Below are 17,614 nucleotides of genomic sequence, written 5' to 3' on the forward strand. Positions count from 1 at the left end.
ACATTAAGAAACAGCATGGAAGGGGCTTTCATGTTTTATAACCCCGTGCACCAGAACTCCTAACGCATGATGACTTAACAACTTTCACCGCAGGTAAATTCCTGCTCAAGCTGTCCAGAAAGACTCACATGATACATGTATAATTTATGGAAGATCAATATTTAATCAGTCATTAATAATGCTCTAAAATGATTTAAGAATGACTTTACACCCAAAGACTGAAAATACCAACTCTTTCTAGTCAAAATCTTCCATTCAGACACGAAGCTGCATCACACAAAGCTTGAACTTTTCTTCCCTATTAATACAAGATGGGTGTAGTAACCCAGTCTTAAACTGAAGTGTCACTGCATATTTGTTACTTTAAAAGCCCATGGGGAACTAAAGAAAAGATCTGATGCAGCTTTCATCTCACATCATTGCTTAGTTCCTTGTAAACAGTGGAAAAGCTGGTTTTAGTATCTGCTGTTTAATCAAACGTGTTTTTATTTAGAAAGTTGTGTACAGCACTAGAAGCTGCCTGTGCAATGGTTTCAATATGGATATGTGAGCAAAGGCCATGTATTCTACATACTCAATGCGGGGTCTGCAGGAAATCAAATTTTCAGCTGGATTGACAATGGAGCCATTCAGCCTCCTGAACTCTCAGCCTCAGTGTCTCAGCACACTGCACACACATGTATACTCTGTCTTGGTGACAAGTAACTATATGGTTATAAAATGCTTTCAGTCATTCTCCTGCTTTCATTTCCTTAAAGAAGAAACAAAATTACAGATTGTCTGGAGAAAAATAATGAAAAAATTACCTCTTTTGTCCACCATTCATCTCTGTGCACATACTCAGCTCACTAGGTACATATTGCTTGTAAACATTTCAACTCAAATTTTAAGGTAGGTTTACAATTACAGGTAAGTTTTGCGTTATTGTGGCACAGAGGTCAGTTTTGTTCAGAAAGAACTGGAAATTAGTCTGCATCATTGTTCCAGGAAGATTCATCCTCAGCTAGTCCCCTTTTAAAATGTTGTTATATCGTGTTATATAACACTGTAATATTCAATCCAGTGACAGTCTCCAAGTCAAAGATATTGAAAAATGACTAAACTGCTAGCAGAACACATGAAATCCTGCTTAGTTCTAATCCAACTTATTCTTTCAAAATCCTTTAAAAGTAAGGCAGCTCACAGTATCAGCCTGTCATTTGTGACCTGCCCAGCATGGCACTCTTAAACCTAGGAGACAGAACAAGAACACTACATGGATAAAATAATGATTTATTGGAAGCAAATATTCACACAAGGTATAAAGGCAATCATTTCAATCGTTTCCTTTTTAACAAGACAAAGGTACTCCATTACCAGATTTATCCAGAAACAGGATTAGATTTAGGAACAATGCAGAATATTTTAAATCCCTGAGAATTATATCCTCTCATTCTTTTATGGGGCACCCCCTGCCCCACCCCCTGCAAAGGTGCTGGAAATTTAATTTCCTGCTCAATTAAGCTTTTAGTGGGTCACCATCCATTCTTTATATCAGCATGAAATTTAGAAATACAAGCAAGCCCAAGTTCTACATCAAGCTCATGCACATTCAGTGGCAGGCACCCGGTTTAAAATTACTTCCAGTTTCAAGCTGGTATCCAAGCTGCTTTATAGATAAGGCTACTGACTCTGAAGATAAAACTTGTTCCCCTAAAATCAGTCATGCAGGAAGTCACCTCCTCCTTTTTCTTCTAGCTGGACACAGCTAAGGGTTTTTACTTTTCATATAGAAGTATAGAGCTGTGAATGCAAGGCTTTAGGCTTGATCTTTTTACATCTGGATTTAAGGAAGTTCAGCATCACCGACTTCCAGCTCCTAATGCACATTTCTAGCAATTTATCTCAGCCCCCTGAATTTTTTAGGTTTATATCAGGCAGAGAGTTTAAGAATGACAAATGTGGGTAGCAAAAGCATTTCCTCCCGTGCAATGCAAGTTCCATTACTGAGATTCAGGAGGAAGCCACACTGCAAGGCAACAAAGGCAGATCCAGGCATAACACATGCAGACAATTTGCAGTCCAAGTTCAGACATTTTTTCTAGTAAGATTATTGTCTCTTTTGCAAGGATGTAACATATCCATCACAGAACTCCTCTAGCTGGACACCTGACAACGAGCATAAGCAAAGCATGAGGAACAAGGCTAAACTTGAGTACTTTCAAAAGCTGCAGCTGATGTTGGTGTTACCTTGTCAGTGGCCAGCTCTTCAGTTGGAGATGGAAAAAACAATTAATAAAACTCAAGGCATAACTCAACTAAGATAAAATTCTTTCCAATATTAGAGGTAGATTTTATCCAGTGTAATATATAACAGCCACTCCTGTAAGAGCAGAGATCTAGGAATTAAACAATTAAGATCAATTTCAACATCTATGTGCTCCTAGAATAATTAAGGCAAGCTTTTTGTATATCCTTCAAGAAAGCAGGCACACCACTCTGTAAAGAGAAAAGCAGAAAAGTCATTTTTGCGTAATGAAATCAATAAAAACTATAAGCAAGATGAGAATTCCCATTATATAGATCAAGGCCTTCAAACAGATACAGATCTAAGATTTAATATCCAATTGTCTAAGATACAACTCTAAGATCTGGTACATAGCATCAAACCATTCCTTGAATATCTTGGGAACAAACTGTATTGTTGAAGTTTGCTTGTCTTGAGGCTATTCATATATGCTCTGAAACACAGATTATCTGGGGTTTGTTGCAGAAATTTACCTGCATGGTTGACAAACCAAAGGAATTTGACAGGAATGAAAATAAATCAATTAATTAAGACTACTGTCATGAGAGCATACAATAGTGAGACTGTAAATATGGGACTGTGTAAAAGCTAGGAAGGCTGATATATCTGTTTCAGAAAAAATTAATTCTGCCCAACATGTAGAAGATGGGTATGAATGCAGTGAATTCGTTGTTTGAAACAGATTAGCCAAAGATCATTGTCTGTAACCGTTACTTACCTTGGCAGCCCAGTTGACCAGCCAGGATGGAATCATGCCACCAGGATTATCAAAATAGTACATATAGACTAGAGAGGAGAGAGAAGTTACCAGTTACCCGAGACTTAGCTCTAACACACTGTGACAGAAGCTGTCGGTGTGCATGACTGAAGCACCAACTACATTTCTACTCTAAATTATGCACAAAAAAGTTGACTTGTCCTGAAGTGAAATGTGAAGTAAATAAAGACATTCCCAGTTAACCTCTGGGAAGCTGACACAGCCACAACAGTAATTTAGATTACTGCAAACCATTTTTGGCACCCTGTCTTATAATGTAACACTGTCTTTAAAAGACTAATCTCAAACAGGAGTCAAGCTCTAGACAAATCCTTTAATCTATACATCTGTAAAACACAATATTTGAATCATTGCTGAGTTAAGAAAATTGCAGCAGACTCTCCCCAGCTGAACTGTCTGGCAGGAAAAGAAGTACAGACTGGGGGTGGGATGGGAGGGCACAAGGAAGTGGTCAGTAGACTATTCTTGACTACCCAGTCCAACTGCTAAATAAAAAGATTCTTCACAGTAGTGCACTGCACTGAACCTTTCCAAAAGTTTCATGCATTTTAAAGTACCTCTTGGCTTAAAATTTCCAGTCCCCCTCTTTGTGTGTTTTGCTAATACATACATTCCCTGGCTACATGACTTGTCATACATTTTCTTGACCTCTTACCTTTAGATCCAGCCTTGCCATCACTTTCAATTACCAGGCTCTGTTTATAGCTTTTAACTCTGATAATACCAGGCTTTTCAGGGCACTGAGGAACAGCCACACTTTTTGCTAACACAACCCAGATCTTCCTCCCATCCACATCCATCTCCCGACATTCCCGAATATAGACATACTGTACTGCAAGTTGAGGAGGCACGTCAAAACAATGTCACTTTGAGGGATGAGGAGTTGACAAGTGAATTCCATCACAAACAGCAGCTCCTTCAAGTTATTTCTCATGGCCCTACAGGATTCAATCCTGCAGAGCAATAATTCAGCTATGTGAGCTCTAGCTCTGTGTGAGAAGAGACACCCACACTCTTCTTCATGCCATATATATTCACGTAACGCGAGGACTCCAAGACCTTAGATCAAGTGCAGCAGAGCAATGGAATCAGATCATTGTTGGGATTCCTGGATGACCAAGTGGCAAAAACTGCCAGAGGAGCAAAAGCTTAAAAGGATACATCTCTGTTTGAGAGAGGAAAAGGGTACTTCACTTCCCAGTAGATTACTTTTTCACCATCATATGTTTCCTCATACAGTTCTATGGTTGAAAGAAGATGACTGTTAGATATTTTTAATTTCTACTGCAACAGAACTATAGATGGCATCAAGAACTGCTAAGATTTCTTACATGAACACATTTTACATGCAACCCTCATGTCAAAATTAATGTGTATGTAAAATTTTAGCAGTAAGAGACATTAAGAAGTTCTGTACCAGGATTGTTCAGGAATCAAATACACAAAAATACGTGACCTGTTTTTCTGTGGCTATCGGATTAATTGGTGGGAAAAAAAAACCCAAAGAAAAAGCTCCAGAACATAAAAGCATAAAAATTCTGGGGGAAGCAGAGTCAAATTCCTTTTCCAACAGTTTGCTCATTCAAAGCCTTTCCATCTCAAAGCTTTTTCCTCACCTGTGCATGTTCGGCACAATTCTAAGTCACAAGTGCAATGTGCTTTTTCACCAGCATGTCATTACCCCTGCAAATGATACTGAGTTAACATGGAACTAGGATGAGTGCAGCTTTCTAAAAACCTGAAGACATCTTACATGAGGGATTAATAAATTTTGGAAAAGCAGTAAGAAATTTCACAGCAGTATATACATGCAACAGCAAACGAAAATCTTGAGCAGTTCATTACACCACCTTCAGTCTGCCTGGAAACTCAAATCAGAACACAGCAGAACATGAAAAAAGTAACCTAGGAATAGTGCCTAAAACACAGCAGTGACTCAGTCAGATAGCAGTGTGGCATGAAGGAGAAGAATCAAAATCAAGTTCAAATCAAACCACATTTGATTTTTGAATAGTTTGAAAACCTATCTACATTACAGCTTCTTTTCTTCTTTCATAAGAGGCAGCAACTGTCACTACAAGGGCAATGGACCTGACAAGCCATGGGGCTGAGCCAGGGTGAACTCCTGGCATAAAGAGTAGTTTGATCCAGAAAGGCGGTTCACCTGAACAGTCAGAGTGGTCTTTTCTTCCTTTAGGGCAGACTTGTGCTTGAGGTGCTCTATATACTCCAGAGGCAGGTTTTTGAAAGCAAGGCCAGAATCAACTAACAATCTCATTGATAAGCCAAGAACAGTGCCCCAGATGGGAGATTCTTTCCCTATGTAATATATTCCAAACCAGGCTTCTGTCAGTATGCCTGCAGATCGGCTGTCACCCGCAGAAACAGCTTCTCCTCTTCTCCAGCTGGAGCAGTACTGGATGCACCTGGCGTAATAACCCACAACACTTACACTTTCCACCAGAGGTCACTGGAGCATTGGATTATTCACTTTCACTTCTAACCACAGAGATTTCCTTTTTCAAAGGCACCATGACTGTTTTTAAGACCCCCAATACAACTGTTATGAGCTATCCCATTTACCTGTGTATCTTTGCAAAGACGGGAAAAACACACAACAGGTAAACACATCCCACCTGCATTCACTTCAAAGCAGAACACAGTGCATTTTAATCAATAATCTGACTTCATTTAGCAAGAGATTACAAGTCCATTTTATCCATAATAGGCACAGCAGCACTTGCTGCTTCAACAGTCAGTTATTACTGTTAAATTGTAAAGTCTAATCTCAATCAGGAAGGTGTTGCAATCAGGAGTAGCAAGTTTCAGTATTGCTCAGGCCCAACCATTTTGCATCATGCCACAGAAGCATGTGGTACTTCAGTCACTACTCTACAGTTTAGTCACAACTTCCCTGCTGAATTGGCAGCTGCAGCACAAACCAGGCCTCAGGATGCCCACATCTCGTGGATATTCAGAAGCATTCAGGAGCAATTGCCCTTTTGGCTAAAAAGGCAGCTACTTCTGCTCCAGTCAGGTTTTTATTTCAACGCCAGCCAGCAGTTCAGCAGAGAACTCTCCTCTGGACTGCCACTTGCATGGCTGTAAGAGTACCAAGGAGTACAAACAATAACACCAAGAGCAAGAAGGCTCTCAATGTAAGTTTTCTGGGGTTTCTTCCTAAATGTGAAAGAAAAAGCCCAGGCTTACCTGGAATTACATTTAAATATTTCATCATATGTACAGTCCTAAAAAATGGGTGGCCTTGTGTCAATTTTAAAGCTGGAAGGAAAGCATTATGTTGTATTTATGCCCTTTAAGAGTTAATTTCTGTGAAATGCTGGACTTAAAGCACCAGCACAAGTATAAATTAACAGAAGAACAAACCATGGTCAGCAAGGATATAAATGTCAGCTCTGCAACATTATCTAGTTTGTAGTTTAAGGGTGTAGCTTCCCCCAACGGCTTCCTTTCTTTTCTCTATGAAGGAATTAAAAAAAAAAAAGAAGTGTTTATTTAAGAAGGACTCATTTCTCCTAAATGTACTTAAAGACTACTGAAGTATCTCAGCAGAATATTTTTACATCCAATACAATAATGCTGAGTCCCACTCTGGCTCTTTGTTCCATTAATGGCAAAACGGCTTTTGCTACAAGAAAGCTACTGACTGTTTTGACAATTAACACTTCTTAATGAAGACACTACTCCTTAAATTTGACCAAGTACTGAAATGAGTTAAATCTATGGTCCTCTGTACCAATACAGCCACAGGCATTATCAGCAATCATTCACCGTGGAGCTGTCCTAAACCTAACAAGCACAACATTTAACAAGTCTTTGGTTTTTAACACTGCTCTTTGTTCAGCAAAACACTTTGACCACTTTTCAGTTTTACTGGCCTGAACTGACTTCAAGCACAGGCTTAAAAAGGAAAGGCTCTCCATCTATAAAATAAATGGATTACTGTATGTCTACATCAGCTGAATCTTTACCTTGTTACTGCTGACTTAAGATGTTTTAACATCATATGGATATTCTGGTTCAACACCGTTTTTCAAAGACAACATTAAATAAACTTAACTAAATTAGTTACTGCTTTCTCTGTAAAAGCCTGAAGTTACTAAGTATTCTCTCGATACACCCATTCCTGACTGTAAAAGGCACCAAGAACAACCAATGCTTTTAGGAAAAGATATTCCATCATGCATCAAACTGGTGGAAACCTGAGGAAAATTCTTCACAATGAGAACTATCAGCCTTTGTAATAATCTCCCCAGGGAGAAAAAATGGACTCTTTTAAGACTCAGCTGAACAGGGTGAACATCTTGTATTGACTGTGCTCTTGCCAATGAAGTTTGGACCAGATGATCCCAGAAGTCCCTTCCAACCTGCTATTATTCTATGATGCACTGCTCTACTGCCATATGCAAAGATGCACAAAAGGTACCACCTCCATTTCTCCTCAAGACATCTACTAAAATTTAACCTAAGCATTACAACTAAAAGTTACAAGGTTATGCTCCAGCATAACCAGTGATGTCAATCATATGCTTTAACCAACATGAAAAGAATTCATTCCAGAGGAAAGATAAATGCTGTTGAGACATTAGTTGCTCCATATCAGCGTTTACTTGTATATTTGCAGAGTGCAACCTTATCCCAAAAGATATTTAAGCCTGACCCAAAGTCTTTGGAGGCAGTAACTTCAAAATACCTTTGAGGAAAGTTTTAGGGGGAACAATCAATGTGGACTCAAGCTTGCTTTTACACTGCCTAGATGAGCTTACCTTTAACATACTGATCCCACTCTTTTCTGAAATCCAAGTCCATGTAGACATCTGCACACAATTTTGGAGGACAGTCAGCAAGACCACCAAAGATTTTATATTCATAAAGTCCTGACTGCTGTGGAAACAGAGTGAGGAGAGGAAAAGTCACACAGGAAAGGGAAGGGAAGTACTCTGCATCAGGGAGAACAGCTGAAGGAAGTTAGGTGGGGCACAAACTACAAATATGCTCAAGAGCTGTGAAAGCAAATGTTCAAAAAACAATGCAAGATTCAGTCTTTAACCTCTCGACTTTTTGATCTATACATGAAAGTTTAAATCCAGCCGGGCTGACCTGCCCTGCACAATGGTTTCTTCCCTTACACCAGTACCCTTTTACTTCATCAGGAGTTCCAGAGGGAGCATGTTTCTTCACAAACACAGTACCCTTTTCATCTCCAGTGGTCAGTGTGGACTAAATCCTGCCCACACCGAGGTTTACCAGAAGCATTAAATTCTTGTAGCAAGTTATTTATGCTTATACATCAGGCTGGGATACAAGAATGCTTTACAATGTCCATGCTTATATACAATGCACTCTTAGATCTGCTTTAAATATTTATCAGCTATTTTCTTTCAGAAAGCTGTACGCACTGAAGGGGTGGGGTGCAGGATATCTCCTGTTTTAATGTTACTTTCAACATATGGTAACTCCATCTGTGCCTACAGAGCAATGTTTGTACCATTCTTAGTACCAGTTCAGGACTAAAGTAAAACAATGAGAGTATTTCAAATATACAGTGTAGAAATCAAATTAAAGCATTCCCAAGGAAACAAGAGAAGGATTATACAACATTCTGTTAGTGAATAAACAAATTTTCCTCTTTTGCTCGCCTTCACAAATCAACTCTAGAAGATGAAGATTTGAAGTGCCAGAAAATAATAATGCGAGCAAGAAGCTTAAGCTACTCATCTTCACTGTGGCTTCACTGAAGCACCAATCACCAGCTTCAAACTTGAACTATTCAGCACCTGAGTAACCCCATGAACTCGTCATCTTTGTAAGAGGCATCAACATTTTAATTCTCACAAGAAAAAGTGCAATTTACAGTAAGAAAGTTAAAACAAGAGTGAAATGTTTCAGTTTTCCTGAGGCCTGTTTTCCAGAGAGTCAATCAACTTGGCTGGAGTACTGTGCTGGCTGGTGAACATACATTACAAGGGACACAGAGTTTTCAGTACAAGTCCCCAGTACCACAAGAACCACTTCATGTTAGGGTGGCCAAAAAGGCTTCTCCCAGCACGCCTGTTCTGTTGTGTTAATCTATCCCAGTTTGGATTCCCCGGTTGGCCTCTACCCCTCGTCGCTCCCCCAGAGCTCCCCATTGGTCCCCGTTCCCTGGTCCTGCCTTTTCCCCACCCCCGGGTAAAACTGTGAGCTTCGGGATCACGTTGGTATTTGCCCCGTAACCTTGGCAGTGTAGCAGCGATAAAAGCTCCTGCCGGAACGCACACAAATGCCCTTCTCGACTCTTTGCTACCGACTGCAACCCTGAACCCACCCGTGCGCCTGTGGGGGCACGCGGGACCCCACGGAGCCGGGCAGGGACGGTGTTAGAGTACAGCACTGAGCAGGAAGGCCCAGATCTACTTCTGCAGCCTGCAGAGAAGGTGGAAAGACAAAGCAAAAAGAGAAGACAACAGGAAAAATAATTTTTCCTTGCTTTCAGCTTCCTGGACTACTGTTGCTACAGTGGAGCTGCAGTTCAATAAGTGCTAAAAACTGATCTTTCCAGTAACAAAACTAAGACCCTCCTTCTAGACATCGTTCATCTTCTCTTGTAGCAATCTGAAGCAACTGAAAGAGAAAACAGGAAATTTATTTCCCAGTAGAATCAGAAAATTGGACTTGAAAAGGTCCCTTGCATCCTGTGTAGTCTGTCCATCCAGCCTAAACTAAGGGCATCGTATACTACATTAAAAAAAAAAAGACACCTATAAATGTTTTTGTTTGTTTGTTTGTTTCAAATAGTCCATTTGGCTCTACAGTAAAAGCATGAGAGGATAAGGAGGAGAAGCCTGAGTTACTTTCCATCTCACCAGCTGCCATTCATACAACAGCAGCACAGCCACTGCAGTAAGCCAGGGTTTCCCTGGTCCCATTTGCCTGGCTAAATCTAGCCTCCAGCTTCCCAAAGTTCCTTTGCCTTCATTCACTGCATTTACAGGTCTGGGTTGAGCTTTGATCCTAAAGCCTCTACTTCATCCACTCGGGAAGGAACATCCCCAGCACCCTGTGCTCCATCAACACACTGCATGGATATCCTGCATGGATACCTGGCAGGCACCCCAGCCTCGCCTGTGCTGTGTGCACTCATTGATAAGCTCGTCTTGCCACTGCCAGTTACCACATTCACATTGTAAACAGGAGCTGTTTATCACTGAAAAAAATCCCAAGGTCTATGAAGTGATGGTTTTTTAAAGAGGCTTTCCCCACCCCACTGTGCCTTTAGCACAGCCCTGTACACTTGCTTGTTTTTTCTAACATTACCATGTCTGAAATGATTTCTCAGAATACAAATACAAAACTGTCATGCAAAGAACAACATGAAGTCCAGTAAGTAGTTGAGAGGAAACTATGATCACTCAGTTAAAGAAATAGGATATTTGTATATATATTTATATATGGATTTAGAAGTCAGTATTGAATCATAAATGAGTCAGAATGAAAACAGTCAGTCACAAGTCAGTTCCTAAAATACTGAAGTTCTTTAAAGAAGTTAGTCCCCTCAAAAGGGGAGAAAACTTCATTCCAGCCCTTTCTGAACTACCTCCTGATTTTAGAGGGCGAACGGTGGAAAATCAGTGTGAAGGGAGTTCTGGAGAGAGAGGCAGGAGGGAGGCAGGACTCCTGGAGACCACGGTGCCGTGACACGGGCGGGGCTCGGGAGCAGATATTTAGGGACACGACCACAAAGCCCTCAGAGGGGGTCGGGAGGGCGGCACATCGAGCACCCCGTTAGGCCGACAGCCCCTTTTCCCGGGAATTCCCCCATCCAGCTGCTCACAAGCTCGGTGCCCCGGCACGGTGCGCGGGCAGGGGTCACTACGGCCCAGCATCAGTTTTTCCCATCAGCAGTTAATGGCATTATCCGGAAAGCTGCTTTCTGGGAGGCTGGAGAAACCGAGCCCAGGCCTGTGCGGGGAACCGGCGGCTGCGGGCAGGGTCGTGCTGGCCCCGCATCCCCGTCACCACCCCCCGGCCGCCCCGGGCCGCGCTGCCGGTGCCCGCCCACCTCGTGGTACAGCCGGTAGATCCGCACGCCCATGGTCTCCACCAGGAGCTGCCAGGGCCCCGCCGCGGCCGGCGCCGGCTGGTCCAGCTCCCGGCAGGCGGCCCGAAACTGCTCCTCCGAGAAGCCCCGCGATGACGGCACCTCCGGCGGCCCTTGCATCCCCACCGCTCCCTCCACCTCCGGCGGCCCCGCCATCCCCGGCGGCGGCCGGGCGGGCACAAGCCCCGGCCGAGCACAACCCCCGTCCGGGCCGCCCCGCCCCGCGGCCGCCCGGCCCCCGCCGCGCCCCGCCGAGCCTGCGGGGCCGGGGGAGGGGGCTCGGGGGCGGCACAGTGGGTTCACGGGGCATCCCTGCCCTGCAGGTGCGCTCCGTGCGCTCTCGGGTTAGGCGGGGTCTCAATGGTGGTGCCTTTAAATGTGTGTGACATTAGCCTGGTGCCAGAACGGGGACAGGTTCCGTGGGTGTGATGGTCAGGGCCTTCCCTTTGGGGTGTTCCCCAAGGACAGAGATTGAACACTACGGGGACATGTATTTTTGTGTATTTTTGTTTATCTTCACATTTTGAAAGGCAGTTTTCCTTATGGACTGTACATATTGAGAGTATTATATAAAAACCCCATAACTGCTCTACAGCTGCTTGGCAGGTGAGCCTGGCGCACCCCACTGAGGCCCGGCCAGCCCGGCAAAGAGGGGGGGACAGCAGGCTCTGGCCCATGGCAGACTGGGGTGCACTGGGGTGGACAGGATGGAAGGGGACAGAAAACTTCCACTGCAATGAGCTCCTGGGCAGGAGGAACCCACTGGCAGGGACACACTTTGCATCTTGCTCAGGCTCTGCAGTGACACCACCTATCACACACAGCCAAAGCATTAAGGCCTTCAAAATGTGACTAAGGCAGGTTTTCTCCTAGAAACTAAATCTGTTTTCATTACAGCTTTGTTCTTCTTATTCCTGTGAGATTTTCCTGCTGAACCCTGTGTCTTCAGAATAAAACACAAGCAGCTCTGAGTGGTGGGATGTCACCAAACCTACTGTCTGGCAGCACCACCCAGTGTATTTGGTGGTAACCTCTGTGCAAGGCTGGAATAATGTAGTGTTTTCTTGCTTCGCTGCCAAGTGGCTGAGCTCTTTGATAGAATTCACTTATGTCAGCTGTCCTTTCCTGTTGCAGTCAATTGGTTTGCAAGCAGAGCATGAGGATTTCTGGCTGACTGGTTTGGACATACAGGCTGACCATCATCCTTGCACAGTCCAGAAAACTTTTGGAGAGAGCATTTTGGCAGAAGACAAGATTGTATCTCACAAACTTCCTCCCGGTATGTAAATTTGATGCCAGAACTTGACTTCCACCATCTTTATAAAATAATGTCAGTAATGATAATAAATGTCTGCTCATACCTTACCTGCTCTCACCTCCCCACTGAGACTGCTAGGCAAACATTTCAGTTCTTTTATTTTTTGTAGTAATGTTATGTGTATCATTATTATTATTACTAATATTTATACAATAGGTATAAATATTTTGGCTTACTTTTGTACTTTCTGAATTAAAATGGCATGTTTTCAGTCAGCCCAGTTGGTTCTCCAGATATCACGACAATGCATTTCTTATGGCTGATCCCTTATGAGTAAATTCTTGGCTAAGTAGCCTTGAATGGAGCTGTGCTGCCCACCCAGCTGTGGAGCTGGTCTTTAAAATGGAGTATGAGGAATGGCCTGGAGGTGAGACTAATTTATTGTTTTTCTTGCAGAAAAACTTGCAGAAAAAAGCTTGTAGAAAGCTTTTATCAGTGTGCAGTCTCACTTTTAAGTCCCATTCATTCTCTGAAACAAGGCTCAGTGAAACTGAAAGAGCTTGTGGCTCCCTTTTGCGGAGGTGACTTTGACCCAGTATGAAAAAGGAGGAGTTGTGAGTCAACAACTGATCTTTAACATGCAACAAGGACACGTGCCTGTGAGATTATATGATCTCCTTGTTTGTGCAAAAGGACTGACGTGATCACAGCTCAATGTTGCCTACTGTTTTAGGGTAAATGTTTTGCATTATATGGTTGTCTACATGGCATCAGTAAATTGGCTTCAGCTGCCTGGCCACTCCCTCTTTCCCTAGGACTTCATGGAAAAAGAGATTTATCTCACAAGGCCACTCTAGGGACAAAAGCTTTCAAAAAAGACATTACTATGTGACCTTTTTTCTTGGTAAATAAGGAGGGGTGATTACTAAGAAAGCACAAGCTGTTCTGAAAAGAGAGTTTATTTTCTGTTTTCTTGTATGTTTACGTAAGTGTTATTATTTATCACTTGTATGTCCATGTATTGCCCTTAGCTTAGGGATAGAAGCTGAAGTTTGAACCCAAGTCCTTTAGAACCTGCACTGCTGGGTACTGGCTGTAGGCTGGGATGAGCTCAGGACTGATTTTCTACTGCTCTGCCCCACCACTGCAGGACAGCAACTGCTCCAGGGCAGCTGGGTCTGGGAACACGAACCCAAAGGCAGCCTGGATACACCAAAATCTAGTCTCACACATGGATCAGGGACCTAAATACCATCTGAATGAAAATAATTTCCAAAGTGCCTGTACTTGATCTACATACGTACCAGATCTCAGGCTTCAGGTTAGTTACCCTGTAGTGTAGTAGTTAGGATACCTGGTTTTCAGCCAGGCTTTCTGGTATGGGAAGGTTTAGATTTTATCCCTGGTGGTGTTTAAGGAGAGTTTGGACTGGGCTCTGAGCACCTGGTCTAGAGGAAGGTGTCCCTGCCCATGGCAAGGGGTCGGAATGAGATGGGATGATCTTTAAGGATCCTTCCAACCCAAACCATTCTGTGATTTTATGATTCTATTTAGCTGCTGCTGCTCTGAGTGGGAAATGATACCTCAAGGCAACTTGCTGATCTGAGCTACCAGTGGCATTAATGTACCTAAATCTCCCACCTGTTTTTTAGAGTGGAAATAATCTGTATGAATTCCCCCCTAACACCTAACCTTTCTGGTACTGAAGTCAATGCTGAGTAATCCAATTAATTTTGTGGTGTAGAACAAAACCAGGAAACTGGACAACTCCTGCATCAGAAAATCATATGCGGCCAGAAGTGAAAACAGTAATGAATACTACATTGATGTTTACAGGCCCCAGGTGATTTTCAGTGTTTGTTTTAGATATGGGTGTCCATATGTGGGAGGATGTTCCCAGCTATATTGTGTTTTCCTCTATCTGTCTCTGTGTGGCACTGGTGCTCTTTGAGAAATTCTTGAAGATGCACTAAAGATGTGGGATTTTGATGGATTCAACTGCTGTGCAGACATTTATATATTACTGTAATTCCATTTTACTCAGTGCATTCCAAAAACTTTGCAAAACTGCTGAATAGTCCTGCCCCACCATTTATACAATATATACATTTGTATTTCTAGCATACACAGCCAAAGCAATTATAAGCTTCTGCTGCTGTTGCTTTATTATTGACTACATAATGTAAAAGCCTTCCTCACAAATTGTTTCATGACTTTTGCAGTTTGCAAGAAGAAAATTCTTCATGCAGAAGGCTGAGAAGTAACAACAGCATCTCCCATCACAGCCATGCATGTGGAGGCAGTCTGTATTCTCCTCTCTTGTATGGGTCAAAGGGAAATCTGTTTCTCAACATTTTTAGAATACACAGAAAATATAGCCTGTCTGCTACATCAAAACCTTTATATATTTTATATATAAAATATATTTTTTATTCCTAAATATTTAGGCAGGGAGGGTGATTTTTGCAAAGAACTAGCACAAGACATGCATTGCTTGAGCTGTCAAAAGATGTCATAAGTGGCCATTAAATACTGGCTTATAATTGCCTTCCTCATAGAGTTGAATTTAACCCCAAACTATGATTGTTTCTTTATTGAGTATCTAGTTTCAACAGAGTTCCACCCAAATAGAACAGGATTCAGAGAGTAACTGGAGTTCTGCTGTTTTTCTGCTTTCTAATAATATTTTTTACCTTTGGTAGATAGTTTATTATGCTGGACTCCTGATGTCAGAACCCATCTCTTTCATTTGGCCATGTTTACTTTTGATCTACACCTTTTAGCCACAGTTTTTCTGGAAAGTAACACACTGTCAGTGCAAATAAACTGGAGATGCAGAGGTGTGACCTATTTACCTGGCCTTGAGGAAAGAGGGGTAATTTTAAACTTCACAGTAGGAAAGAAGGGATATCACCATTACCTGCATGACCTAAAATGACTCATTCAAAAGACAGGTTATTTAGATCTTGACTTGGTTTGGTATGGTTGTCACTACCACACCCTCTACTTTCTTAACTTGTTTACATGGATGTAGAAATATTTCTAAACATTTCCCTTAGCAGGTGATGCCAAAGAAGATGATAGATATGAAAAGCTCTCTTTTGTGAGAGCAGTAAGAACTGGTCTTACTGCAATAATATATTTTTTTCTTTTTTAACTACACCTTTAGGTCAGACACTTGACCTACTATAAATTTCAAAAAAGTCATCTATTACATGGAAGAAAAGTTGTGTGTTTTATCCTTGTGCAATATTTTAGATAGATCTTGTGTGTAAATTTAGTCCTAAGGATTGTAGTAAAGTAGGACTAAGAAGGACTCATCAGACAGGAAGTAGTTCAGCCAATGGCCTGTGTAGTTTAGTTTAAAACTCATAATTTCTTTCTACTATTGAAGAGTCAGTAACAACTGGATGAAATGCTCCATGTCTATTAGACAGACCATTGGCAGGGGGAACAGTGTATGCTCTTTATACCCTACCTACTGAGAAGGGAAGCAAATGAAAATGTCTCTTGACACTATCCACTAGCTTGGGCAAGACACTTTTTCAGCTTTTTGTCTGCATTTCCCTTCATGTCTTTGAGCCCTGTAAATTCTTTGGGTTACTTGGTGCAGGTGGAAAACCAAGAAAAGAGATCATTCCTATTTTGAACTTAAATCTCAGCTGAATCTGCTGCATCCTACTGCAACAGTCTCTAACAAAAATCCTGGTTGTGGTGAAATTACAGTGCCTGGAGTTTGCTCCCAGGCTTCCCCCAACTTGGCCAGAAAGCTGCCACGGTGGCCAAAGATTCAGAGGCTCTGTAACCAACTTATGCAAGGTTGAGGAATTGGCTTCTGGTGGTGTGATGCATCCCTCTGCTAATTAAAAGCACATGTCCACATAAGGAGTTCTTCAAATGGGAACTTCATGTAATTATGAAAGCAGTAGGAGATAAGAATAATTGTTTTCAGTTCCAGATGTCCTGTCTTCTTCAGCACTGCAGGAAGATTAAGTGAAAGTTGAGGAGGGCAGTAACAAAAGTTCACATGCACAGCAGGATAACTGATGATGACCAAAGTACTAGTAAGGTCTAATGGAGTTCAAAGAAAATTCCTTTCCATATTCCCAGCCACCAAAGAGGTTTCTCACAGTCGTTATAAGCACATCCATTCCATGAGCCTGATTACTCACAGAGTGGCTGGTTTGCACAGCAATCAACCAACTGGGCTGAACTCCCCTGTGCTGTGAACAGTGTTAATGAGAGGGGACATACAGCATTTCATGTGGAATCATTTGCTTCTCTGGCTTAACTGGCTTTGGACTCCTTTTGGACTCCATTCCTCATCACAAAACACATACATGGCATGGTAAGGACAATTTATAATATATTAAACATGTTGAAAGAGCGCTTTCTGAAAGTTTCACTAAATGCAGTAAACTGACGTGTTGTGTCCATGTGTGGGCTTAGGGATAAAATAAAAAGAAAATTCAGTGGAGGGTTAGGAACAAGGCAAGAAAAACTAATTGAATAGGGAGCCCACAATGGTTGTACTTTGCCAGATTAGTGAGTCACTGTTTGCTGTGCTGTTAAGGCCCAGGAGACTGTTAGAAACTCAAAGGAAGCCATAAAGTATTGCAAGTGTGTTTCAGTCCAGTCGGCAAGCAACAGCATTGCTCAATTTAGGAGTAAAACTGCTCTCTCAGTAGGCGCCATGGGTTCCAGAATCACACAGGCTTCTTATCAGCCCAGCTTTGGGGCTGCACTTCCCTCCAAGCAGCTGTGTTCAGGCCCCAGGAAGGAGATTTTGTCATTTAGGGCAGGTCCTAAAGGGGAGCTATGTATCACTGGAGCCTGGCAGTCCAAAACTGTGAACCTATAACCCCTCACTGCAGCTGTTGCTCAGCCCTGAAGTCTCCTCAGCTGTTTGCACTGAATTTCTACAGGTGCCAAACGTGCTGCTCCGGGTATGTCTGGTCCTTCTTTCCTTACATCCTTGGAGAGCCATGCTCATAACACAGCAGAACCTTAAAAGGCAGAGGTAGTCAGTCATCCGTTTTTTTAAAAGGCCAGAGGGCTGGTGCCCAAGTTGTATTCAACCCTTCAGTGCCTGAGTGCTACAAACCCACCCTTCTAGGGGAGAGCCCACTGATCTCTCAGCACTAGAGGAGATGTCATTCCCATCACTTTTCATTGCAGCTTTTATGCTTC

The 17,614-nt window shown here is 42.4% G+C and overlaps 1 protein-coding gene across 2 annotated transcripts; it reads right to left on the reverse strand.

Moving 5' to 3' along the window:
* Positions 1–1,198: 1,198 nt before the first annotated feature.
* Positions 1,199–11,332, reverse strand: PCTP (phosphatidylcholine transfer protein). Of its 2 annotated transcripts, none has more exons than XM_069032747.1 (6): positions 11,128–11,332; positions 7,853–7,967; positions 4,227–4,306; positions 3,721–3,892; positions 3,006–3,073; positions 1,199–2,478 (listed from the first exon to the last, which is right to left on the reverse strand). In XM_069032747.1, the coding sequence occupies exons 1-6, from the start codon at positions 11,320–11,322 to the stop codon at positions 2,413–2,415; spliced, it is 696 nt and encodes a 231-aa protein (XP_068888848.1). In that variant the 5' UTR covers positions 11,323–11,332; the 3' UTR covers positions 1,199–2,412. The 2 variants fall into 2 exon arrangements, with proteins under 2 accessions (XP_068888848.1, XP_068888847.1); XM_069032746.1 differs by having other exon boundaries at positions 7,853–7,970.
* Positions 11,333–17,614: the final 6,282 nt, after the last annotated feature.

Source organism: Aphelocoma coerulescens, chromosome 18 (genome assembly GCF_041296385.1).
Source record: "Aphelocoma coerulescens isolate FSJ_1873_10779 chromosome 18, UR_Acoe_1.0, whole genome shotgun sequence".
Lineage (NCBI taxonomy): Eukaryota > Metazoa > Chordata > Aves > Passeriformes > Corvidae > Aphelocoma > Aphelocoma coerulescens.

Excerpts from the sequence above, each read along its gene's own strand:
- PCTP (XM_069032746.1), bottom strand. The coding sequence starts at position 11,322 with ATGGCGGGGCCGCCGGAGGTGGAGGGAGCGGTGGGGATGCAAGGGCCG. Across the intron at positions 4,307-7,852 it reads GTGGGATCAGTATGTTAAAG|AACTGTATGAGGAAACATAT; the intron begins GTAAGCTCATCT and ends TTTCAACCATAG. Across the intron at positions 3,074-3,720 it reads TGGCAAGGCTGGATCTAAAG|TCTATATGTACTATTTTGAT; the intron begins GTAAGAGGTCAA and ends TCTCCTCTCTAG.